Here is a 25868-nt window from a genome sequence, read left to right as displayed (position 1 = left end):
GCAAGATCTTAAAACCCGCAAGAAAATCCTGCCCATGTTAATTACAATATGACGTGCCTCTTTTTCGTTGTCTTTAATCTGAAAATGATTTTCCAGTTTGACAAATCAGTTCACTTATTTATACTGCAGCAGGGTAGTTACTGTGGTTTCATATAACTCTTAACAGTTCTAAAGTTTTGAGACAGGACAATAAAAAAAACTCCTCCCCCACTACCTGGACTAAGCTTTGGAAGCTGATTTGAATAAATCAGATTTCTTTGGTTGTTTTGAGATTTTTTTTCTCAGTGACGTTTCTTTTCGGCACAACTTATAGTGGGAAGCCGATAAAACTGCAAACTGAAGTGCACAGGTGTTAAACCTGGATCTTGACTCTTGATTCGGTTTAGAGTTTACATTTTTTTAAGCAATAGAGTTTTGTCCATATTTCATTGGAAGGACGTACTGGCACTGGAGCGTGTCCAGCGGAGATTCACAGGGATGATCCCTGGAATGGTAGGCGTAACATGTGATGATCGGCTGAGGATCCTAGGATTGTATTCATTAGAGTTTGGAAGGTTGAGGGGAGATCTAATAAAAACTTACAAGGTAATGCATGACTTACAAAGGTTGAAAGTTGGGAAGGCGGGGAGATTCAGACTTGTGAGCACAGCCTTAAAATTACCGGGGATAAATTTAGAATGGAAATGTGGAAACATGTCTTCACCCAGAGAGTGGTAGGCCTGTGGAATTTAATGCCATGGAGCACAGTGGAGGCTGGGACGTTGGGTGTCTTGAAGGCAGAGATTGATAAATTCTTGATCTCGCAAGGAATTAAGGGATATGGGGAGAGTGTGGGTAAGTGGAATTGAACCGCCCATCAACCATGATTAAATGGAGGAGTGGACTTGATGGGCCGAATGGCCTTGCATCCACTCCTATGTCTTATGGTCTTATTACTTTTCATTCACAATCGTTCTTTTGCATTTCGCAAATTTTTCAATTCAGATTGGGATAATGGCACATAAAAATAAATTTGGTTGGTTTCACTGTACCTCTTATTGGGCAGTAGTTGTGTTGCAACATTTAACAAGTTTGCCCCTTGAGTCTACAGGGTGCTAGTATGGGTAATAAACCTTTCCTGCTCATTGTGATGAAGTTAAGTCTGAGACAAATTTAGCATCTATCTGTGGTTTTGCAACAACACTATTGTTCACCTTGGTAGCACCTCGCAGGCATGAAATGCAGCTCCACAGAATGGTGTGAGGAGGATTTCTAATTTCAATTATCCAACCTCAGTTCTATCACTGAACGGGTGCAGGGTAGGCACTTTGTTTTGAAGATGAAAGGAAGGATAGATGGGAAAACACCATCATCAGGGCATTCTTTGCTACTTCATGGCTAGTTTAAAGCAACATTGAGGGTAGACCATTGTCCCTGATAGTTATAACTGAAGATATCAGTAACCATTGTTCAAACATATAATTTGGAAGGAACTAGTCTTTTTGAATTGTGTGTTTGAGTTGTCATTTACTAAAATGGGATCCAAAATTCTCTGAGAGAATTAAGTGGATTTCTGCTGCAACAACTATAAACAGAGCCAATAACTAGATCAAAATCATGATAAATGAGGTGAAGATTTGGAGATATGGTCCATTGTAGCACTGTCTGCAATGTGAAGCCAGAAGGTGGATGAATGGACCTTTTTCATAATGATGCTATAATTTTCAAACTTGTGATATAAACTGTGGGAATTTTTTTTGTTATTTGATGTGTGTGTAGGTTTCAGGTAATTGAGTTAACAACTGGTGGATTTATCTGTGTGTCTGAAGTTAATTCTTGTAAAGTATTTCTGTAGCCATTGTGATTTCTTTTCAAAAACAATTTCTCAGGCTAGTTGTAGAATTAATGGATTTTATGCGTTGCTACTGGACTTTTGTTTATTTTAGATTGTTTGTGATGCAGTAAAGGTTTGTTAAAGGTGTGGTACTTGGCTTTTTTTAAAAAAAAACTTAATAGAAATGCCCTTTGCTGAGCGAGAAAGACTTGAGAGAGTTAAGTCACAAGTGACTTAAAACCTACTTAAGTGTTAAAACTTACTCTGATGTATTATATGAGTGGTATTTTGAGAACTGTACAAAAGTTGTGTTTTGGGTGATATGCAAAAGCTATTTTGCTTCTTTTCAATTTATAATGAAGTGTTTTACTACCAATTGGATTTTAATCTTACATGTGTTGGAAAGTCTTTAATTTCAGATTATAAGTAGATAGTTTGGATTATTCTATTTTATCTTCATTTCCTTTGTACTAAACTTCTGTTTTATTGTTGAAGCAAAATCTACAGCATTTTTGTCTTTATGGTTCAGCGGTAGACCACTTTGTTTCAATAAAAACAAATACAGTATGATCTATCATACCAGGTCTGGAATCTGATTTGTCCAATAGTAACATTATCTTGGATCATAACAGTTATATATAAATACCTATACCAGTCTACGTCATGCCTTATGCCTTTAACTCTATTCCAGGTTACTTGAATGTAATGGTTAACAACTACTGGAGAGAACGTTGGTGTCGACTAGTGGGCAATACACTGTACTTCCACAAAGACAGGACAGATCTAAGGACACACATTAACTCCATTCTGCTGCAGGGGTGTGAGGTGATACCAGGCTTTGGACCAAAACATCCCTTTGCTTTTCGGATTCTTCGAAAGGGACATGACATTTGTGTGTTGGAGGTACAGTTGTTTACAATGAATTAGACATTGATATTAAATAATTGGATAATGATTACTTTTTATTAAAGAACAAACTAAGTTAAATATGAAATTAAAGAAGATACTTAATCTCTCCAGCTTATTCCTGAGTATTTTACTTTTTTTCAGACTAGTATCAAACTGCATTCAAAGCTTTATGAATGTCTTTGATTCCCTTAGATGGTATGGAGGATCATTCTATAGATACCTGCTGTGAGCACAGGGACTTGTACAATGTTGTGATGAGAACAGACCAACATGGTCCTGGCTTTAATCATCAACTCTACTTCGCATAAGTTTAATCAGGGCACTAATGGCAGTTCTACATTTACTGTTAGCACCAAGTAAATTACAGCGGAGTATCTGCTCCTGATTGCTGGAAGTGTATCCATGTGAACAATAGATAGAAAAGGACCAGGTCTACATAGAGTTAGGGCTGGATTGTGTTTTACAACACTGAAATGGGTCTTTCAGCCTGAAAGGCATTTGCCATTTTGCTGCTTTTTGTCAACCTTCAGACATGTTAGGACACTTCTGGGCAGGTGGGATTGAATCCATTTCACCTGGCACAGAGGTAGGGACACCACGACTGCATCAGCAGAGCCCTGTATGCCATGTACTGATGTTTGCACAAATATCCTCACATCTTTGAAAACGCCTCTGTTCCTTTCTCTCATGTACTTGCCTAACATTCCCTAAGTACATCCATGCTATTTGCTTAAACCATTCTTATCATTCTCAGAATTTAATATAAGGTTTCTGCAGAGTTCCTTATTGAATTTGATAGTGCCTATTAAAATTTTTGTCTAGGACCTGCCTCCAAATAAAAACATCTTTTCAACATCAATCCTATCAAAACCTTCAGAATATCGAGGACTTCTATAAGGCCAGATTTAATTGATAGATTTTCTGTCTTGAACATTTCACAGAGAAAGTAAATCAGAAATGAATGCAAGTTAGTAGAGAGCCTGGGTTTGATTGTTATGGTTCATATGGATAGCCTTCTGTTATATGCATCAAAGTTCACATTTGAACAATGCCCATTTGTGTGAAGTATCTTACCTGAGAAATTAGTGTCTTCAGGAATAGAGGAACATAGAAAATTATTGAAACAAAAACAGTAAATCACAACATGCTAAATGGATCTTATAAAAGCTTTGGGCAAATAATCAAAGGTCATTTTTGAGCACGTATTACAACACAATGACAGCCAGATAGATAGATTTCTTGTGTATAAAACAAGACACATTATAAAAAGTTGGAGTTGAATATGAAGCTCAAGCATCGGTTGTCATTTTTGTGGCAATCCTCAACACTTTTGTAGCAAAATTAATTCAAAGCACAGCCTTTATTTATTTAATTCAATTAATGTCTGAGACCGCATTATAAACATTTCAGTACAGCATGCCAGCAATAAAGGAATACAATTGGCCTAGTCTTTCTATAATAACATACTATAGAAATTAATGTTAGAATTAAAATAATATACATCAGATATGTTTGTAAATCAATTTTAAAAATTCAAAGCGTGTTCTGATAATGTTTTGAAATGACTTCCTTGTTGATAAATATGTTCAGCATAATGATTTCTAGAGCATCATTCATAATGCTGTCTTGTGCCTCACTTGCAGACAAGCTCTTCTGAGGAGATGGGGAGGTGGCTGGGACTTCTACTTGCTGAGACAGGCTCCAACACAAAACCAGAGGCTTTGCATTATGATTACGTGGATGTGGAAACAATAGCAAACATAATGGATGCTGTTAGACATTCCTTCTGGTGAGAACTTTATTCATTATTGTGAAGGTGAAGTTTCAAATTAACCATTTTTTTGGCTTGTAATTTATAATCATTTGTTTATTAAAAGATCAAATCCTTACACTGCAATTAGTATTTAGAATTGAAACAGTACAATATGTGGGGAGGAAGCTGTCCAATTTTAATTAACATTTTTACTACTACTTTCAAACTAGCCATAGGCTGTCGTCTTGTGTGGATTTTGATAGAGATCGTGAGTGAATCATTCTAATATGATGGCTCATATAAGCTAATAGTTCTTTGTTCACATAATATTGTGATGCATTTTCATTAGGGTTAACTAGACAGTAGATAGAAGCAGAAATCTCCCCCTCCCTAATCTCTGGATGATAAAGTTAGTGGATATGCTGTTGTTTCTGCCTGTAAAATGTGGCCATGTTTAGGATTAACTTATTCTGTTTCAATACCTAGGTGGGCATCCTCCTCAAATAACTCAGCACTTTATCTATATGATTCCAGAACATATGATGATGTCCCGTATGAGAAAGTCCAGGTAAGGTAGCCAATTATAGAGCCATAGAGATGTACAACATAGAAACCAACCTTTCAGTCAAACTCGTCCATACCAACCAGTTATCCTAACCTTAACTAGTCCCATATGCCAGCACTTGACCCATATCCCTCGAAACCCCTCCTATCATATACCCATCCAGAAGCCTTTTAAATGCTGTAATTGTACCAGCCTCCACCACTTCCTCTGGCACCACTCTGTGTGAAAATGTTGTCCTTTAGGCCCCTTTTATATCTTTCCCTTTTACCCTAAACCTATGCCCTCTAGTTCTGGACTCCCCCACTCCAGGAAAAAGACCTTGTCTATTTGTCTTATCCATGACCCTCATGATTTTATAAACATCTATAAGGTCACCCCTCAGCCTTCAACGCTCCAGGGAAAACAGCCCCAGCCTATTCACCCTCTCCCTATAGCTGAGATCCTCCAACACTTGGCAACATCCTCGTAAATCTTTTCTGAACCCTTTCAAGTTTCACAATGTTAAAAGTCACACAACACCAGGTTGCAGTCCAACAGGTTTATTTAGAAGCACTAGCTTTCAGATGCTTCCAAATAAACCTGTTGGACTATAACTTGCTGTTGTGTGATTTTTAACTATGTACACCCCAGTCAAACACCAGCACCTCCAAATCAAGTTCCACAACATCCTTCCTGTAGGAAGGAGACCAGAATTCCACGCAATATTCCAAAAGTGGCCTAATCTATGTCCCAAACAGCCGCAACATGACCTCCCAACTCCTCTACTCGATGCTCTAACCAATAAAGGAAAGCGTACCAAACACCTTCTTCAGTATCCTATCTGCCTGCAATGCTACTTTCAAGGAACTATGAACCTGCACTCCAAGGACTCTTTGTTCAGCAACACTCCCCAGGACCTCACCATGAAGTGTATAAGTCCTGCTCTGATTTGCTTTTCCAAAATGCAGCATGGTGAGAAATGTTCTGAAGACAGTGATAATAATGAGGCTAACAGCACAAGATGAATCAGCCAGAAACTTTAAACATCCACCCTTACAGTTAACTGCAAAAAAAACTCTTAGGGCATACTGTTGTGGCTCCCCCTACACCCCCACCCCCCTAAAACAAATCAGTGTTGAAATTGTGTCAGCAGGCTTAACTGGAAGCACAAGCCATCAAGACTACTCTCAAGAGTACTGAAAATGTTAGAGTTAATGCATTCAGAAGAAAGATTTTAATTATATAAATTGTTGTTATTGTTCATCAACCTATTTGGCCCTGAAAAGTTGAGTATTGTATTGGAAGTTAAACAACACCTATTTTTGTAACTACTCTTCCCTGTCCCTCCATCCCACCTACCCCCGCCTCCACCCCCCCGACGCCCTTAATCTCAAGTACAATTCACAGTCCCTATTTCACATTTTGTTCATGATTTAAATCAATTTTAGAGTTCCTGCTGCTTCATGATTTAACTGTTCTGTCTCTTAATGACATGTTTTTTTCAGTCTGTTTTGATAAAGAACCATGCTTTTGACTTGCATGATTCTAAGCTAACATTGGGTGGATTGGCTCAGGTTCTGGATTGCCGCAAGTCTGTAAATTGAAGCATGTGAAATATTTCAGGGCTGCTGTCAGTAATGTGAACAGCAAATGCTGTTCCTTCATCAATGAGACCAAAACATTGTCTACTTGCATTGTAGGCACACGAGCTTTACTACAAAAATGTACTCAGAACATTCACTCCAGTAAATGACTTCTCAAACTCAAGAAATTGACTTTTAGTTCAGCCAAATGCAGACTGGCATAGGGTGATTCAAAGAGTTAGTGCATGGCTGGAGGACTGGTGTGAGAAAAATAGATTTCAGTTCACGGGACACTGGCATCAGGACTGGGGAAAGTGGAATTTGTAGTGTTGAAATGGTCTACTCCTGAACGATGCTGGGACTGGTTTTCCTGTGATCTTCATAAATAGAACCACAGAGAGAGTTTTAAAATAAAGAAAGGGAGAGGGGGGCATTGGTGAAGGTGAAGAATCAAGTTTGGATATATGTAAATCAACAGGTAGAACTGAAGCAAAAGACATGTACATGCATTACTTCCAAATTATCTCTTTTAGAATCCTATGGTATCAGATCATAGGGATTTTGTCAACTTTTGGAGACAATTAAGGAAATAATACACTTTTTCTCTGCTGATGGTTGTTGCTTTATATTTATCAATTTTATTAATCCTTTAGTGAATATCTAGAATGTAATTTGTGCCTTCCACTGTGAAGATGCTCAACTTCCTTGTTCAACATCTCTGTCATTGCTTCATAATGATACCTGTCCCTCCTTTTAAGGTATCAATATTGACTTGTGATATTCACCTTTTCATAAGACCATAAGACATAGGAGTGGAAGTAAGGCCATTCAGCCCATCGAGTCCACTCCGCCATTCAATCATGGCTGGGCATTTCAACTCCACTTACCAGCGTTCTCCCCGTAGCCCTTAATTCCTCGAGACAACAAGAATCTATCAATCTCTGCCTTGAAGACATTTAGCGTCCCGGCCTCCACTGCACCCTGTGACAATGAATTCCACAGTCCCACCATTCTCTGGCTGAAGAAATGTCTCCACATTTCTGTTCTGAATTGACCCCCTCTAATTCTAAGGCTGTGTCCACGGGTCCTAGTCTCCTCGCCTAACGGAAACAATTTCCTAGCGTCCACCCTTTCCAAGCCATGTATTATCTTGTACGTCTCTATTAAGTCTCCCCTTAATCTCTGAACTCCAATGAATACAATCCCAGGATCCTCAGCCGTTCCTCATATGTTAGACTTACCATTCCAGGGATCATCCGTGTGAATCTCCGCTGGACCCGTTCCAGTGCCAGTATGTCCTTCCTGAGGTGTGGGGACCAAAACTGGACACAGTACTCCAAATGGGGCCTAACCAGAGCTTTATAAAGTCTCAGTAGCACATCATTGCTTTTATATTCCAACCCTCTTGAGATAAGTGACAACATTGCATTCGCTTTCTTAATCACGGACTCAACCTGCATGTTTACCTTCATAGAATCCTCGACTAGCACTCCCAGATCTTTTTGTACTTTGGCTTTACGAATTTTCTCACCATTTAGAAAGTAGTCTATGCTTTTATTCTTTTTGCCAAAGTGCAAGACCTCGCATTTGCTCACGTTGAATTCCATCAGCCATTTCTTGGACCACTCTTCCAAACTGTCTAGATCCTTCTGTAGCCTCCCCACTTCCTCAGTACTACCTGCCTGTCCACCTAACTTCATATCATTGCAAACTTCGCTAGAATGCCCCCTGTCCCTTCATCCAAATCATTAATATATAATGCGAACAGCTGTGGCCCCAACACTGAACCCTGCGGGACACCGTTCGTCACCGGCTGCCATTCCGAAAAAGAACCTTTTATCCCAACTCTCTGCCTTCTGTCAATCTCTCTGCCTTCTGTCAATCCTCAATCCATCCCAGTAGCTCACCTCGAACACCATGGGACCTCACCTTGCTCAGCAGCCTCCTGTGTGGCACCTTATCAAAGGCCTTTTGGAAGTCTAGATAGACCACATCCACTGGATTTCCCTGGTCTAACCTACTTGTCACCTCTTCAAAAAATTCCAACAGGTTTGTCAGGCATGACCTCCCCTTACTAAATCCATGTTGACTTGTTCTAATCAGACTCTGCTCTTCTAAGAATTTAGAAACCTCATCCTTAATGATGGATTCTAGAATTTTACCAACAACCGAGGTTAGGCTAATTGACCTATAATTTTCCATCTTTTGTCTTGATCCTTTCTTGAACAAGGGGGTTACAACAGCTATCTTCCAATCATCCGGGACCTTCCCTGACTCCAGTGACTCTTGAAAGATCTCAACCAATGCCTCCGCTATTTCCTCAGCCACCTCTCTCAGAACTCTAGGGTGTATCCCATCAGGGCCAGGAGATTCATCAATTTTAAGACTTTTTAACTTTTCTAGCACTATCTCTTTTGTAATGGCAACCATACTCAACTCAGCCCCCTGACTCCCTTTAATTGTTGGGATATTACTCATGTCTTCCACTGTGAAAACTGACGCAAAGTACTTGTTAAGTTCTCCTGCTATTTCCTTATCTCCCATCACTAGGTTTCCTGCATCAGTTTGAAGTGGCCCAATGTCTACTTTTGCCGGTCGTTTGTTTCTTATGTATTGAAAGAAACTTTTACTATCATTGCTAATATTACTGGCTAGCCTACCTTCATATTTGATCCTCTCCTTTATTACTCTCTTTGTTATCCTCTGTTTGTTTTTGTAGCATTCCCAATCTTCTGATTTCCCACTGTTCTTGGCCACTTTATAGGATCTCTCTTTTTCTTTAATACATTTCCTGACTTCCTTTGTCAGCTATGGTTGTCTAATCCCTCCCCGGATAATCTTTCTTTTCTTGGGGATGAACCTCTGTACAGTGTCCTCAATTATACCCACAAACTCCTGCCATTTTTGCTGTACTGTCTTCCCTGCTAGTCTCTGCTTCCAGTCTATTTTTGTCAGTTCTTCTCTCATGCCCTCATAATTACCTTTATTTAACTGTAACACCATTACATCCAATTTTGCCTTCTCTCTTTCAAACTCCAGACTGAAATCTACCATATTATGATTGCTACTTCCTAAGGGTTCCCTTACTTAAAGATCTTTTATAGAGTCTGGTTCATTGCAAAGCCCTAGGTCCAGAATAGCCTGCTCCTTGTGGGCTCCATGACAAGCTGTTCCAAAAAGCCATCCTGTAAGCATTCCATGAATTCCCTTTCTTTGGATCCACTAGCAACATTATTTACCCAGTACACCTGCATATTGAAGTCTCCCATCATCAATGTGACCCTGCCTTTCTGACATGCCTTCTCTATTTCCCGGTACATGTTGCGTCCCTGGTCCTGACCACTGTTAGGAAGTCTGTACACAACTCCAATTATGGTTTTTTTGCCTTTGTGGTTTCTCAATTCCACCCACACAGACTCCACATCATCTGACGCTATGTCATTCAGTGACATAGATTTAATTTTGTTCTTAACTAACAAGGCAACCCCACCCCCTCTGCCGACTTCCCTGTCTTTTCAATAAGTTAAAAATCCTTGGAGGTTTAACTGCCAGTCCTGACCCCCCTGTAACCAAGTCTCTGTGATGCCTACCACATCATAATCATTCACTATGATCTGTGCCATTCGTTCATCTGCTTAGCTATGAATGCTACGAGCATTCAGGTAAAGTGCCTTAATGCTAACTTTCTTATCATTAGAGATTTTGGAAGTCATATGATGTCCTAAGTTATCCTTGCTTTTTTTCTGCATTCCCAGTCTGCCTCAATTTTAAATCCACCTGGACACATGCTATCCTGCTGCTTATCTTTCCATTTAACGCCATACTCCCTGTCGCTTTCCCTTTCCCTTCCCCCCCCAACTCAGAAGTTTAAAGTCCTACTGACCACCCTATTTATCCTCTTCGCTAGAACATTGGTACCTGATCGGTTCAGTTGGAGACCTTTAGATTAGATTAGATTACTTACAGTGTGGAAACAGGCCCTTCGGCCCAACAAGTCCACACCGACCCGCCGAAGCGCAACCCACCCATACCCCTACATTTACCCCTTACCTAACACTACGGGCAATTTAGCATGGCCAATTCACCTGACCCGCACATCTTTGGGCTGTGGGAGGAAACCGGAGCACCTGGAGGAAACCCACGCAGACACGGGGAGAACGTGCAAACTCCACACAGTCAGTCACCTGAGTCGGGAATTGAACCCGGGTTTCAGGCGCTGTGAGACAGCAGTGCTAACCACTGTGCCACCGTACCGCCCACGCGAGCCACCATGCCGCCCACTGTGCCACTGTGCTGCCCACACATCCCAACGGTACAGATCCCCCCTGTTCCAAAACTGCTGCCAACGCCCCATGAAGTGGAATCCCTCTTTCCCACACCAATCCCTTAGCCACGTGTTTACTTGCCTAATTTTCTTGTCCATATGCCAGTTGGCACGTGGCTTGGGCAGTAATCCGGAGCTTATGACCCTTGAGGGCCTGTGCTTCAATTTCCTTCCTAGTGCTTCATAATCCCCAAACCGATCCTCCACCCTAGTCTTGCCTATGTTGTTAGTACCAACGTGGACCACAACAACTGGTTCCTCCCCCTCCCGCTCCAATATCCTTTCAAGCCGGTCGGAGATGTCCCGCACCCTGGCACCGGGCAGGCAACACACCATGCGAGACTCCCGATCCGCTTGCAAAGGATACTATCTGTCCCCCTAATTATAGAATCCCCTATAACTACTACTTGTCTATTAGCTCCCCCTCTTGAATGGCTTTCTGCACCATGGTGCCTTGGTCAGTTGGCTCATCCTGTCCAGAGCCCTTTTCCTCATCCGAACAGGGAGCAAGAATCTCGTACCTGTTGGACAAGGTCAAGGGCTGAGGCTCCTCCACTCCTGAACACAGGTTCCCCCTACCTGCCTCACAGTCACACTCTGATGTGCCTGATCACTAGCTGAATGTGAATTACTTAATCTGCCAGGTGTGACTGCCTCCTGAAACAAAGCGTCCAGGTAACTCTCCCCCTCCCGGATGTGCCGCAGTGTTTGAAGCTCAGATTCCAGATCATCAACGCTGATCCGGAGTTCTTCCAGCAACCAACACTTGCTGCAGATGTGGTCACTGCCATTCACAATGGGATCAGCCAGCTCCCACAACATACAGCTACAGCACATCACCTGCCCAGCCATCTCTGCTTAGTTAATTAATTACTTAGTTACTTTGTACTAGTTGGAGTTAGAATACTTTCTAATACCTCTCTGCTATAGTCTTCCCCTAAAAATGAATTAATATATATACACTCACAAAAACAAAGTAAATTTTTAACCAGTCACTGGTAAAGAATTAGAAAATCCTTACCTTAAAAAAAGTGTAGTTAAGGAGGTTGGAGGAGGAGGGTGGGTGGGAGATACTACAGGTGTAGAATCTCGGGTTTAGCCGCCTTCCTGAGTTGTATACTCACTGTTTTCCTTCCCGGCTGCCCCTCTGCTCGCCGTCATTTCCCCTGCTGCTCCCGCTCTTTCTGTGAAGAGAGAGAAAAAAACACAGCTGCCCGCTACAGGTAAGTAATTTTAAAACAAACTGTCTTACCTTAGCTGTAGTCTCCCGGGTTCGCTTTTACTCAGCCGCTGCTCCCACTCAAATGCCTTCTTTGAAATATTTATCCACTGTCATGATATTAAGTTAGTCCCAAGAGATTAGTCACAAAACCACATTTTATTTTTAAGGCGAGGTGAAATTGAATGGTTTGCATATTTGTAAATGGCACAACTTTCATTCACAACTGACCTTTACATCCCTAGAAGATGCAGTTTATTATTTTAATTATTTCTTCTGTGTGCTTCATTGCACTGAAGTCACATTGCTTCCAGTTGAGTGAAAGTAGTAATTGAGCTGGATTTTTTTTTGTCTTGAGTTTCCAGGTAAGTAGTTATTATAAAATGTAGCCTTTCAAAAATAACTATTACGACTGACCTCCTAATAGCACACTGATGTGTAACAGTATGACTACAAGGTCAGTTGCATTCCTGTTTGACAGCTTAAAAGTTACCATTTTTATCTGGTTTTAATTTATTCACATCATGGATTATTATTTATCTTCCTCACAGTATCATGATCTAACACGAGTATTTTGCTAGTCTTAACCAACATTGTATTTACATTGTCTAGTTCCTCCTTTAAACAGACAACTCCAACCAGAGTACATTGAACATAGAACATTACAGCACAGTACAGCCTTTGATGTTGTGCTGACCTGTGAAACCAATCTGAAGCCCGTCTAACCTACACTATTCCAAGATGATCCATATGTTTAGCCAATGACCGTTTAAATGCCCAGAAAGTTTACAAGTCTACTATTGTTGCAGGCAGGGAATTCCACACTCTTACTACTCTCTGAGTAAAGGAACTACCTCTGACATCTGTTCTATATCTATCACCCCTCAATTTAAAGCCAAGTGCCCTCATGCTAACCATCACCATCCAAGGAAAAAGGCTCTTATTGTCCACCCTATCTAATCCTTTGATCATCTTGTATGTTTCAATTAAGTCACCTCTCAAACTTCTTCTCTCTAACAAAAACAGCCTCCAGTCCCTCAGCCTTTCCTCATGAGACCTTCCCTCCATAAAAGGCAAATTCTGGTAAATCTCCTCTGCACCCTTTCCAATGCTTCCATGTCCTGCCTATAATGCGGCGACCAGAGTTTTGTATAGCTGCAACATGGCCTCACGGCTCCAAACCTCAATCCCTCTACCAATAAAAGTTAACACACCGTATGCCTTTTTAACAACCCTATCAACCTGGATGGCAACATTCAGGGATCTATTTAAAACTCTCTCTGTGGTTTTACTTACAAAAATCACAGGAAAACCAGTCCCAGCATGGTTCAGGAGTAGACCATTTCAACACCACAAATTCCATTTTCCCCCAGTCCTGATGCTACTGTCCCATGAACTGAAATCTATATTTTTCTCACACCAAGGTCTCTCTGCTCATCCACACCACCAAGAATCTTACCATTAGCCCAGTACTCTACATTCCTCTTACTCCTTCCAAAGTGAATCACCTCACATTTTTCCGCATTAAACTCCATTTGCCACCTCTCAGCCCAGCTCTGCAGCTTATCTATGTCACTCTGTAAGCTGCAACATCCTTCCGCATTGTCCACAACTCCATCAGTGTTAGTGTCATCTGCAAATTTACTAACCCATCCTTCTATACCTTCATCCAGGTCATTTATAAAAATGACAAACAGCTGTGGACTCAAAACAGATCCTTGCGGTACACCACTAGTAACTGCAGGATGAACATTTCCTATCAACCATCACCCTCTGCCTTCTTTCAGCTCACTAATGTCTGATTCAAACCGTTAAATCACCGTCAATCCCATGCCTCCATATTTTGTGCAATAGTCTACCATGGGGAACCTTATCAATGCCTTACTGAAATCCATATACATCACATCAACTGCTTTAACCTTATCCACCTGTTTGGTCACTATCTCAAAGAACTCAATAAAGTTTGTGAGGCACAAACTGCCCTCCACAAAACTGTGTTAACTATCCCTAAGCAACTTATTGCTTTCTAGATGATTATAAATCCTATCTCTTATAATCCTTTCCAACACTTTACACACAACTGAAGTAAGGTTTACTGGTCTATAATTACCAGGATTGTCCCGACGCCCCTCCTTGAACAAGGGAACGACCTTTGCTATTCTCCAGTCTTCTGGTACCATTCCTGTAGAAATGATGGCATAAAGATCAAAGCCAAAGTTTCTGCAATCTCCTCCCTGGCTTCCCAGAGAATCCTAGAATAAATCCCATTCGGCTCAGGGGATTTATCTATTTTCACACTTTACAGAATTGCTAAGACCTCCTCCTTATGAACCTCAATCTCGTCTAGTCTAATAGCCTGTATCTCCATATTCTCCTCAACAACATTGTCATTTTCCAACGTGAATACTGATAAAAAATATTCATTTCATGCTTCTTCTATCTCCTCAGGCTCCACATACAACTTCCCACTATTGTCCTTGACTGGCTCTAATCTTGCTCTCGTCATTCTTTTATTCCTGAAATACCTATAGAAAGCTTTAAGGTGTTTACATAGAACATAGAAAAATACAGCACAGTACAGGCCCTTCGGCCCTCGATGTTGCGCCGATCCAAGCCCACCTAACCTACGCTAGTCCACTATCCTCCATGTGCCTATTCAATGCCCATTTAAATGCCCATAAAGAGGGAGAGTCCAACACTGTTACTGGCAGGGCATTCCATGAACTCACGACTCGCTGAGTAAAGAATCTACCCCTAACGTCTGTCCTATATCTACCACTCCTTAATTTAAAGCCATGCCCCCTCGTAATATCTGACTCCATACGTGTTTCTTGATCAGACGTGCCAAAGATTTCCCATGACCCCTCCTGGCTCTTATTAACTCTCTCTTTAGGTTCTTCCTGGCTAACGTGTAACTCTCAAGTGCCCTAATTGAGCCTTCACATCTCATCCTTACATAAGCCTTCTTCTTCCTCTTGGCAAGAGATTCAACTTCTTTAGTAAGCCGCAGCTCCTTCGCTGAAGCACATCCTCCCTTCCTGACGGGTATATACTTTTCAAGGATCCACAGTAGCTGTTCCTTGAACAAGCTCCTTATTTCATACACGCATCACCCTCTGTGTGAAAAGTTTGCCACTTAAGTAACTTTTATATCTTTCCCCTGTCACACTAGACCTATGCTCTCTAGTTCTGGACTCCACCCCCCAACCCAACCTCTCCTCACCCCATTTATCCTATCGATGCATCTCATGATCTTATAAACTTCTATAAGGTCATCCCTCAGCCTCTAACACTCCAGGGAAAACAGCCCCAGACTCTCCCTGTAGCTCAAATTCTCTAACCCTGGCAACATTCTTGGAAATCTTTTCCATAAACTTTCAAGTTTCATAACATCCTTCTAACAGGAAGGAGATCAGAATTGCATGCAATATTCTGAAAGTGGCCTAACCAATGTCCTGTACTGCTTCAATATGACCTCCCGACTCCAATACTCAATGCTCCTGACCAATAAAGCAAAGCATACCAAACACCTTCTTCACTATCCTCTATACCTGTGACTTTACTTTCAAGGAACTATGAAGCTACACTCCCAAGGTTCTTTGTTCAGCAACCCTCCCCAGGACCTTACTATTAAGTGTATAAGTCCTGCTCTGATTTGCTTTTCCAAAACACAACATCTTACATTTATCTAAATTAAACTCCATCTGCCAATCTTCAGCCCATTGGCTCTTCTAATCAAAATCACATTGTAATCTGAGGTAACCTTCTTCGCTGTCCACTACACCTCCAATTTTGTTGTCATCTGCAAACTTACGAAGTAAAGCTCCTATGTTCACATCCAAATCATTTATATAAATGACAAAAAGCAGTGGACCCAGCACCAATCCTTGTGGCACACCATTTGTCACAGGCCTCCAGCCTGAAAAGCAACCTTCCATCACCACCCTCTGTCTTCTACCTTCGAGCCAGTTTTGTATCCAAATGGTTAGTTCTCCCTGTATTCCATGATATCTAACCTTGCTAATTCAGTCTCCCATGAGGGACCTTAACGAACACCTTACTGAAGTCCATATAGTCAACAGCTCTGCGCTCATCAATCCTCTTTGTGAGTTCTTCAAAAAACTCAATCAAGTTCATGAGACCTGATTTCCCATGCACAAAGCCATGCTGACTATCCCTGATCAATCCTTGCCTTTCCAATTACATGTAAATCCTGTCCCTCAGGATTCCCCCCAACAACTTGCCCACCACCGATGTCAGGTTCACCAGTGTATGGTTCCCTGGCTTTTCCTTACCACCTTTCTTAAATATTGGCACCACGTTAACCAACCTCCAGTCTTCCAGCACCTCACCTGTGACTATCGATGATACAAATATCTCAGCAAGGGGCCCAGCAATCACTTCCCTAACTTTCCACAGAGTTCTAGGGTACTCCTGATCAGGTCCTGGGGATTTATCCACTTTCATACATTTCAAGACATCCAGCATCACTTCTGTAATATGGATATTTTTGAAGATGTCACCATCTATTTCCCCACATTCTGTATCTTCTATGTCCATCTCCACAGTAAACGCTGATACAAAATACTTGTTTAGTTTCTCCCCCGTCTTCTGCGGCTCCACACAGAGGCTGCCTTGCTGATCTTTGAGGGGCCCTATTCTCCCCCTCGTTACCCTTTTTGTCCTTAAGGTATTTATAAAATTCCTTTGGATTCTCCTTAACCCTATTTGCCAAAGCTTTCTCATGTCCCCGCTTTGCCCTCCTGATTTCCCTCTTAAGTATACTCCTACTGCCTTTATACGCTAAGGATTCACCTGATCCCTCCTGTCTATACCTGAAATATGCTTCCTTCTTTTTCTTAAGCAAAACCTCAATTTCTCTAGTCATTACAGCATTCCTTACACCTACCAGCCTTTCCTTTCACCCGAACAGGAATATACTGTCTCTGGATTTTCATTTTCCATTTTCATGACTTTCTCATTTTTGAAGGCTTCCCATTTTCCAGCCATCCCTTTACCTGTGAACACCTGCCTCAATCAGCTTTTCAAAGTTCTGCCTAATACTATCAAAAGTTTAAGTCCTTCCGCGCAGCTCTAGCAAATTTCCCGTCAGCATATTAGTCCCCTTCCAATTCAGATGAAATCCATCCTTCTTGAACAGGTCACTTTTCACCTGCACCAGTTCCTTAGCCATGCATTCAACTGCTCTATCCTCCTATTTCTGCCCTCACTAGCTCGTAGCACTAGAAGTAATCCAGATATTACTACTCTCAAGGACCTCCCTTTTAAATTCCTGCTTAACTTTCTATGTTCTCCCTTCAGAATTTCATCCTTTTTCCTTCCTATATCATTTGTTCCAATGTATACAACAACTTTCTGCTGGTGTGTCTCCCGTTTTTGAGAACACTCTGCACCCTCTCCAAAATTTCCTTGATCCTGGAACCAGGGAGGCAACATACCGTTGTGATTTTTCACAGCTGGCCACAGAAACATCTATCTGTGCCTCTAACTAGAGAGCCCCTTGATTGCTTGGATCCTGATGTACCCCTCTATACGTTAGAGCCAGTCTCAATACTAGAAACTTGGCTGTTCGTGCTACATTCCCCTAAGAGTCCATTATCCCCTACATTTTCCAAAACAGCATACTTGTTTGAAATGGGGATAGCCGCAGAATGGGCACTTTACCTCAGTTCCAACCTTCCAGCTCAGCATCATTCTCATGACCTGTCCCACCTGTCAATCTTCCTTCCCACCTATCTGCTCCACCCTCCTCTCTGACCTCCCACCTTTACCCCCATCTCCATCCACCTTTACACTCTCAGCTACCCACCACAGCCACACCTCCCTCCTATTTATCTCTCTACCCCCCAAGGTTCCCAGCCTCATTCCTGATGAAGGGCTTTTGCCCAAAACATTTCTTTGCTCCTCAGATGCTGCCTGACCTGCTATGCTTTTCCAGCACCACTGTAATCTTGACTCTAATCTCCAGCATCTGCAGTACCCACTTCTGCACAGAAGCCTCCTGCACTATCTGCCTATCTCTCCTACCTTTCCTGAAATTAACCCATCTACCTGACTGTATCTGTGGCTTTTCTCCCTTCCTATAACTGCCAGCCATCCTACCTTCTAGCTCTTGGAAATTCCTCATTCCTTCAAACTGCCACTTCAGCCAATTCATGCCATCTGATAGGATTTGCAACCAAAGACACTTCCTGCAGACATAATCCTCAGTATCATATAAACTCTCCCTAAACTCCCACATCTGACAAGAAGAGCATATCACTCTACTAAAGGCGATCTTTGCTCATTCACAATCTACAGATCCAGAAAATAGCATCATCCTTCGAGCTTCTGGATCTTTCAATAGCATTAGCCAATCAGGAGATCCTGCTTAATGGTTACTAATAGTTTGGATGGCTTTGTTAATCGCTAAATGTCCTGTTAACGTTTGTTCCACTGTTTTAGGCTCAAGTGTCTGGTTCTTCGCTGTTAATATCCATTCTTTGTTTAGTTGATGGGATATGGCTACCTACGGTGATTACTGACAGGGTGTGCCCTTTAAACTATGCTAATATCTTTAGCACCTAGTTGTTGTTTGATGCTGCTTTCTGGGTTTTGTGACTTCAGAGTTTTTCTTGGCTAACTTACCCAGCATCCCTTGCTGTTTGGCCAAGTTAGCATGATGTGGTTTAGCAGCCTGGAGCCTGCTATATTACTTTCATCAATAGAATAGGATGCCACACTTGTTCGGAAACCATGCAATTCGATGAATCAAGGTACTCCCTGACGGTTTAGCTGTTCAAATAAGCTCCATAATTCAGAAGGTCCCAATTCATGCTGAATTTGTTGATCTAACTGTAGTGATTGTAAGGAGGTCAGCCATTTGGACTTCACAGAATATGAATTCCCTGATTGAGGCTGTTAACCTGGTCCAATCATGGAGCCCTGACTGACAGATATAAACAGCAGTGCCAGACACTCTGTTGACCCAGACAGCTGGCTCCAAAGAAGCTAGATTAGTGTCAAGGACTCTTCATGTATAAATAAAGGGTGACTTGATGACAGGATATCGGACCCTGTGGAGTTATTTGGCTGGCCATGCTTCAAGTAGCCTAAAAGACCTTAGCTACAATTGTCACATGACCAATGATGTAAGGCCAGCTCAGAGCAGAAAATATTATGCTTTTTTTCCCTCATGTGACAAAATGTTTCTATAATGGAGAGTAGAGGAAAATAGGAACAGAAGTAAGCCATTCAGACCTTTTTTTGAGTCTGCTCAACCATAATATAATTTAACCATGTCTATTCAGTAATTTAAGTTCCATTTCCCTATCTACAATAGGCTTGATACTGTTACCAAATTTTAAAAAATCACTCTTGGCCTTAGAAGCTCCAAGTGACCAAACATTTGCATCTAGAATTCTAGATTTCTGCTACATTTTTTTTGTGTAACGGTACTTTCTTGGAATTCCCTCTTAAATAGCTTAACTATAGTCTCAACATTCCACCCCTTTGTTGTTGATTCCTCCATCAGAGGAAACAGTTTCTCTCAAGTTTCACTAATAAAGTAAAAAATTTAAAACTTCTCAGTAAATTTTTGAGTTGGACTGTGAAGTACTTATAATGCATACAAAACTAAGACTTAACAAAACCATTAGTTCTAACTTCAGTTAATTGTTCAGACATCTGGTGGATATTGCAAGTGCTTGTGCACGTGCTTAGAATCACTATTGAAATATATAAAACTGTTCTTACTTTATGATGCCAATGATTTAGACTCAGTTAATGTGCCTTGACCCAAATATTGAAACCTTTAGCCTACAAAACCAAAGTGAGTCTCAGTCACACCCATTTTGGCAAGCGTCCGTCCCATAGTTTAAAATACTGTTTCAAATCTGTTTCCTGAGGAGCAAGAAAGTGTTCCATTGCTGAAAGCTTTCACAGATGTTTCCACCAGTCTGTGACAGTCTCTATCCTGCACCTCAACACAATGGCCATTAAAACCAGCAGTCCATTGTTCCCTGTACAACAAATGTCCAATATTGCTCTATCTGGAACATGGTCAAGAGAACATGACCAACTGTTACATTTTACTTTCTTTTCGGAATAAAGAATTTTAATAGAGTGGTTGGCTAAGATTTTTTTCAACATTTCTATATTTTCACAGTGTGACTTTCACACTGTTACCTGTACATCATCCAACTGTTCTTCTGAATGAGTTTTAATATTGCATTTTAAATGAGTGATCTGAAATTATTTGATTTTCCATCATATATGGGGGAACCTCTTATCCGGCATGCGATTATCCGAATATCGAGTTATCCAGCAAGTATCGCAAAGTCTCAATGCTTGGCTAAATTATGTTGTCCGGTATTTGATTATCCGGATTTCAATTAACCGGGCAGAACACTCCCCAGTCATGTCCTTCGGAAAATTGAGGTTCCTCTGTAAATAAAATTGTTATTGTAGATGGGGACGGGGTTTGGAATTGCCATAATAGGACATCCTGTCCTACAAGAGAGAAAGACGTGTATCAGTGTGGGTGCAGTGGTCTTCAACTGATACCCCATGAGGAGTTAAAAGTGCAGCAAAAGTTTCAGGAAACTGAGCATTAAGGCCATGTCCATGCTCCTGTCTCCTCTAGATCCTCAGTACCTTTTCTTGAAAGCAGTATCTGCTGACACTAGGCACCCCATCGACTGTACATTTCATATCTTTCCAATTGCACACACGCACTATCATAAAAATAGTTGTGCCACGGAATTGCTTGTCTCATTGATGTTTGCTTTGATTCTGAAAAGGTTGGGAAACATTGAAATGCAATGTGTTTGGATGATGTGCCTAACATGTTTGAGTAATTGGCAGTGTTTGAAAGCTGAGAGAACAGGCTGTGAGACTTGTAGGAGTGCTATGTGTGAGGATGAGACAAAGCTATGAATGTTAAGTATGAGTGGGCTTTTTTGAGAATGCTGGCAGGTGATTGAAAAATGGGTGGTGAATGTAATACTGTGAGGCAAATGGTTCATTTACAAGGATATGGCATTTGAACCCTGACCAGTTATATGAAGTCACTAATCCTCTTTCCCACCAGTCCTCAGGCTGAGCTACTTGCAGTGATAGCATTGGGTTTCTGGTCCCACTGCCTTCTCTGCATCTGCCTGCACTGGAGGGCACTAGTCTCCGAGGGATTCTCCTGCACTAAGGTTTACTAGTGCTGCATCAGAAAACCTGGTTCAGAAAACTTCTAGCATCAGCCATAATCCCCATCTACTTCAAGAAGACCACCATCATCCCAAAACCAAAGAAAACACATGCAACATGCCTCAATGACTACTGCACGGTGGCTCTGACCTCCATAATTATGAAGTGCTTCAAGAGATTAGTCATGATTCATATCATCTCTAGCCTCCCAGCCTGCCACGATCCCGTGCAATTTGTGTACCTGTGCAACAGGTCCACGTTATACACTCATCCCTAGAACATCTGGATAATAAAGATATCTATGTCAGATTTCTACTTATTGACAACAGCTTTGCCTTCAACACTATAATCCCAACCAAACTAATCTTCTAACTCCAAAACCTAGGTCTCTCCAACTGGGTTCTCAATTTCTTCCCCCACAGACTGCAATCAGTGAGAATAGGCAACAACACCTTGTTCACAACAATCCCCAACACTTGTCCCTTGCAAGGATGTGTACACAGCCCCCTACTGTACTTCCTGTACACTCATGACTGCAACCAAATTTTGTCTGAATTTCATCTACAAGTTCACTGACGACATCACCAATGTAAGCTGGATATCAAACAATGACAAGCCAGAATACAGGAAAGAGAGAGTGCTTGGTGACATGGTGTAAAGATAACAATTTCTCCCTCAATGTCAGCAAAATGAAAGAGCTGATCATCAACTTCAAGAAGCAAAAAGCAGGCACCTATCTACACCAATGGAGCTGAGGTGCAGAGGATTGAGAGCAACAATCACCAATGATCTGTCCTGAACCACTCACATTAATGTGATGGTCAAGAAGACACAACATCTCTTCTTCCTCAGGAGGCTAAGGAAATTCAGTATGTCCATAAGGACTCTCTCAAACTATTTGGATGCATCACTACTTGGTAAGACAACTATTCTGTCCAGGACCATAAGAAACGACAGAAAGATGTGAACAGAGTCCAGTCCATCACGCAAGCCAACTTTCCATGCACTGACTCCCATGCATTTGCTTACCTTTGCAACAGGTCCACATTATACACTCATCCCTAGAACATTTGGATAATAAGGACATCTATGTCAGATTTCTACTTATTGACAACAGCTTTGCCTTCAACACTATAATCTACACTTGGAAAGGCAGCTAATATCATCAAAGTCCCCTTCTACTCTGGTTATAATCTCTTTCAACCCCTTCCATCAGACAGAAGATACAAAAGCTTAAACACGCATACCAACAGGTTGAAAAACAGCTTCTTCACTGCTGTTATTGGACTTCGGAATAAACAGCTTGAATTTCAAATCTAATACTTATCTTGCAATTTGTGCACTTTTTTGTAGGCATAGCTTTGTATTCCTTTCTCTGTTCAATCACCCTATGATCTTTGTATGTTATGATCTACCTGTACTGCACAGAAAACAAGACTTTTCACTGTACTGAGATGCATGTGAAAATAATAAATCAGAATTCGTGCAGGCTGGTTTTCAGTAGAGCTGGCTAGCCTTAAGTGGTGTTAGTCTCTCCCAGATATGTCCCCCCAAACTGGGAATCTGACTGGCTCCATTGTGTTTTGCATGTCTTTTTCTGATATTACTAGGTGTTTTGGCAAAATGTATCAGAGTTGGAGTGATGAGGCTTTGGGCCAAGTAAGTGAAAGCAAATGATTTTATTCTCTCCAAGCTAGGGGATGGGGCCAGGAGGGAGATGGTGTTAGGTCGGGAGTGGGCGGGTGCTAAAATTGACTCCAGATGTCTTTTCATAACTGAGGAGATAAACAAAAGGAGATAAAACAAGTTTGCATTACAAAATTGGATCCTTCATCAGAATATTAGCAGTTTTGACACTGTCCTTACATAATTAGATTAGATTACTTAGTGTAGAAACAGGCCCTTCGGCCCAATCCACACCGAAGCACACCCACCCAGACCCATTCCCTACATTTACCCCTGTACCAAACACTATGGGCAATTTAGCACGGCCAATTCACCTAACCTGCACATTTTTGGACTGTGGGAGGAAACCAGAGCACCCGGAGGAAACCCACGCAGATACGGGGAGAATGTGCAAACGCCACACAGAGGGAGGAATTGAACCTGGGTCTCTGGCATAAGAAATATTCACCTATCTTTAACCTTTCCTGATGACCTGTTTGAATCTCCTTTACAAGCTCTGTTTTTCTTTCAGATTCCTAGCATTTGCAATCCTTAAATCATACTTTTAAAACATTAATTTTATAAAATGCATAGCACTCTTTTCAATAATTGTGCGTTTGCCGCAAGTTTAAAACATGAGTATGTAAGGTATTGACAGGTGTGGCATTAAAAAAAACATACTGTTAACCTCCAGGGGTACCTGGCTTCCTCTGAGTCTCATTTAATTTATGACCACAAAAGCTCCACCTCTGATCTGAGAAGCCTCTCCCATAAACTTCCACAGGAACAAAGTCTTTTCCTACTTTTGCCTCAAGGGACGATTTCCCAGGCAGGAGGGACAATATGGTGGGAATTTATACCATGTTACAGAAAAAGCAGCTGTTTTCAAAGTCGCTCCCTCCAGATGCAAATGTGATCTGAACCCTGTTGTGTCTGCACAATGCCAGGCGCTTTTGGCTTTGTTTTTGCTAATCGTGGCTGATTTGAAAGGATGTGATAACTCAATTCTGGTGAGATCAACAGACGAATGCTTGAGGCCATAGATGTATTAAGTGATTTTCTGATGCTATAATGCCCAAAAGGCCTAATGACATACACTGCAATACACAATGCTTCCATAATTCTGTTATCCTTCATCTAAGGAAAGAAATTTCCTTGACAATGGGCCTATATCCTAGAAATGGGAATGCCCAGCTATTAGGATATAGCTCTGTTGCACAGTGAGCAGCCGCATTCTTGGATCAGAAAGGCATCAATCACATTTACACACATCTTGAAAAGTACAAAACTTTGAATATCATTAGTGTGTGAAGATTTTCCGTAGGAAAAGAGGTGGCACAGATGGGAAGGATCAACACTCCTGCCTCTCTCCCACTCCTTTCTCAGAGTTGGCCTCCTTTCTGCAGAATTCACTTGTCTTGGTACCTGAACTGAACAAAATTTAAAAGGCGCAGTGCAGCAAGGGGTAATTGACTTGCTACAGTTATGATGATAAAACTGAAAGATTCATTTAGATTTTTCCTTATGGGTACATTTTGATTGCATGTTGCATGAATTCCACCTATTTTCATTGACTAATGTACTTAGGCCCCAATTAATAAAGTTCTAATGGCCTCATCAATGCCTTAGCACAAATCAAACATCAAAGCTTATTGATTTGTGTTGCCAAATTCCACATCAGGCTGTGCATTTGCTCGTTTCACTTTTTAAGAGGCCTGTGGTTCACAGTTTTGTTTTTGCATTATTCAGATTGAAGAACAGAAGCGACCTGTCACCTCTCAAGTAAAGCGCCAAGCTTCCATGTCAAATGATGCCTCACAGAGAACTAATTCTCAAAATAAAATTAAACGCCATGGCTCAAGTAAGCACACAGCCTTATTCTCAGTTATTTCTTTTCCTATCGTCTGTTCCACCTTTAAGTGACTCTCCTCCTAAAGTTGATTTTGGGAAACAGAAAGGTTGGTTGAATGTGTAAAACAAAATACTTGAACAAGTCAGCCCCAGGAATTGTCATGTATAAAGATAGAAGCACTCTCAGCTGTTGTTGGTGCACGGATGGCAGTTCAGATTGATGATGTGAACCGTTGCAGTTCAATAATAAGCTGGGTTTTCTTATTCTGTTCAGAAGTTTAGATTTTGTGGGTGTGGAAGGGGTCTGCAATTACGAAATAAAATGACACTACAGTTCTACATGAAATTCAGCTGCTAAATCATTCACTTGAAAAGAGAACCTTGATCGATTTTACTATGTTATTTGGTTTTATAAAATAATCTATGGAGTTTTTGATAAAGTGACATTACTCTGTTAAAAGGACCAATTGCTGTTGTTTAATACTTTTAATTTATTTTTTAACTTGAGCCATCACGCAATTAAAATGAAATTGCAATTATAGTTCTGAAGTGACAACGGTATAGTTTACATACAGTTTGGTTCACAGTTCACTATAGCCAGGTTCAAGCCAGGTTTGACATTTACTAGAATATAAAAAATAGCTCCTCATATTAACAGGCTGCATTTCACATTTTTAAAAATGTATTGAGTTAATGATTTTCTCTTATTAGTCCAGTACTGATTGTTCCTTATGTTATCTGCTTTGGAATGCAGTTTTTCCTTCAGTCCAGCAGATTAAGACTGGCAGGAGTGAGATTGTGTCTTGATTTGTTGAGTTTGCTCTGGTTAGGATGAAAATCAGTGGGAACAGAATTATTTTATTTCAGGAACCAGACTTTTCATATCAGTAAATTATTGATATTTTCAGATACTGGACTCTAAATAGACATTTCAGTCTAATTCAGGATGGCTGCCAACCCTAACAACACTGGAAAAAAAAGTGTGACACGGAGAGGGTAGGGTCTC

General features: G+C 41.1%; 1 protein-coding gene across 1 annotated transcript in view; it reads left to right on the top strand.

The window, feature by feature from the left end:
• Positions 1–25868, top strand: part of afap1l1a (actin filament associated protein 1-like 1a) — a 216360-nt gene that overhangs the window by 172654 nt on the left and 17838 nt on the right. Inside the window, exons 12-15 of the mRNA XM_060837094.1 lie at positions 2505–2716; positions 4366–4511; positions 4962–5043; positions 24761–24872. Coding sequence (XP_060693077.1) covers positions 2505–2716; positions 4366–4511; positions 4962–5043; positions 24761–24872 — 552 coding nt within the window. The remainder of the gene's footprint in view (positions 1–2504; positions 2717–4365; positions 4512–4961; positions 5044–24760; positions 24873–25868) is intronic.

Source organism: Hemiscyllium ocellatum, chromosome 16 (genome assembly GCF_020745735.1).
Source record: "Hemiscyllium ocellatum isolate sHemOce1 chromosome 16, sHemOce1.pat.X.cur, whole genome shotgun sequence".
NCBI classification, from domain to species: Eukaryota; Metazoa; Chordata; class Chondrichthyes; order Orectolobiformes; family Hemiscylliidae; genus Hemiscyllium; species Hemiscyllium ocellatum.
Note: the sequence above shows the minus strand (reverse complement) of the source record. Positions and strands in the feature narration are given on the sequence as shown.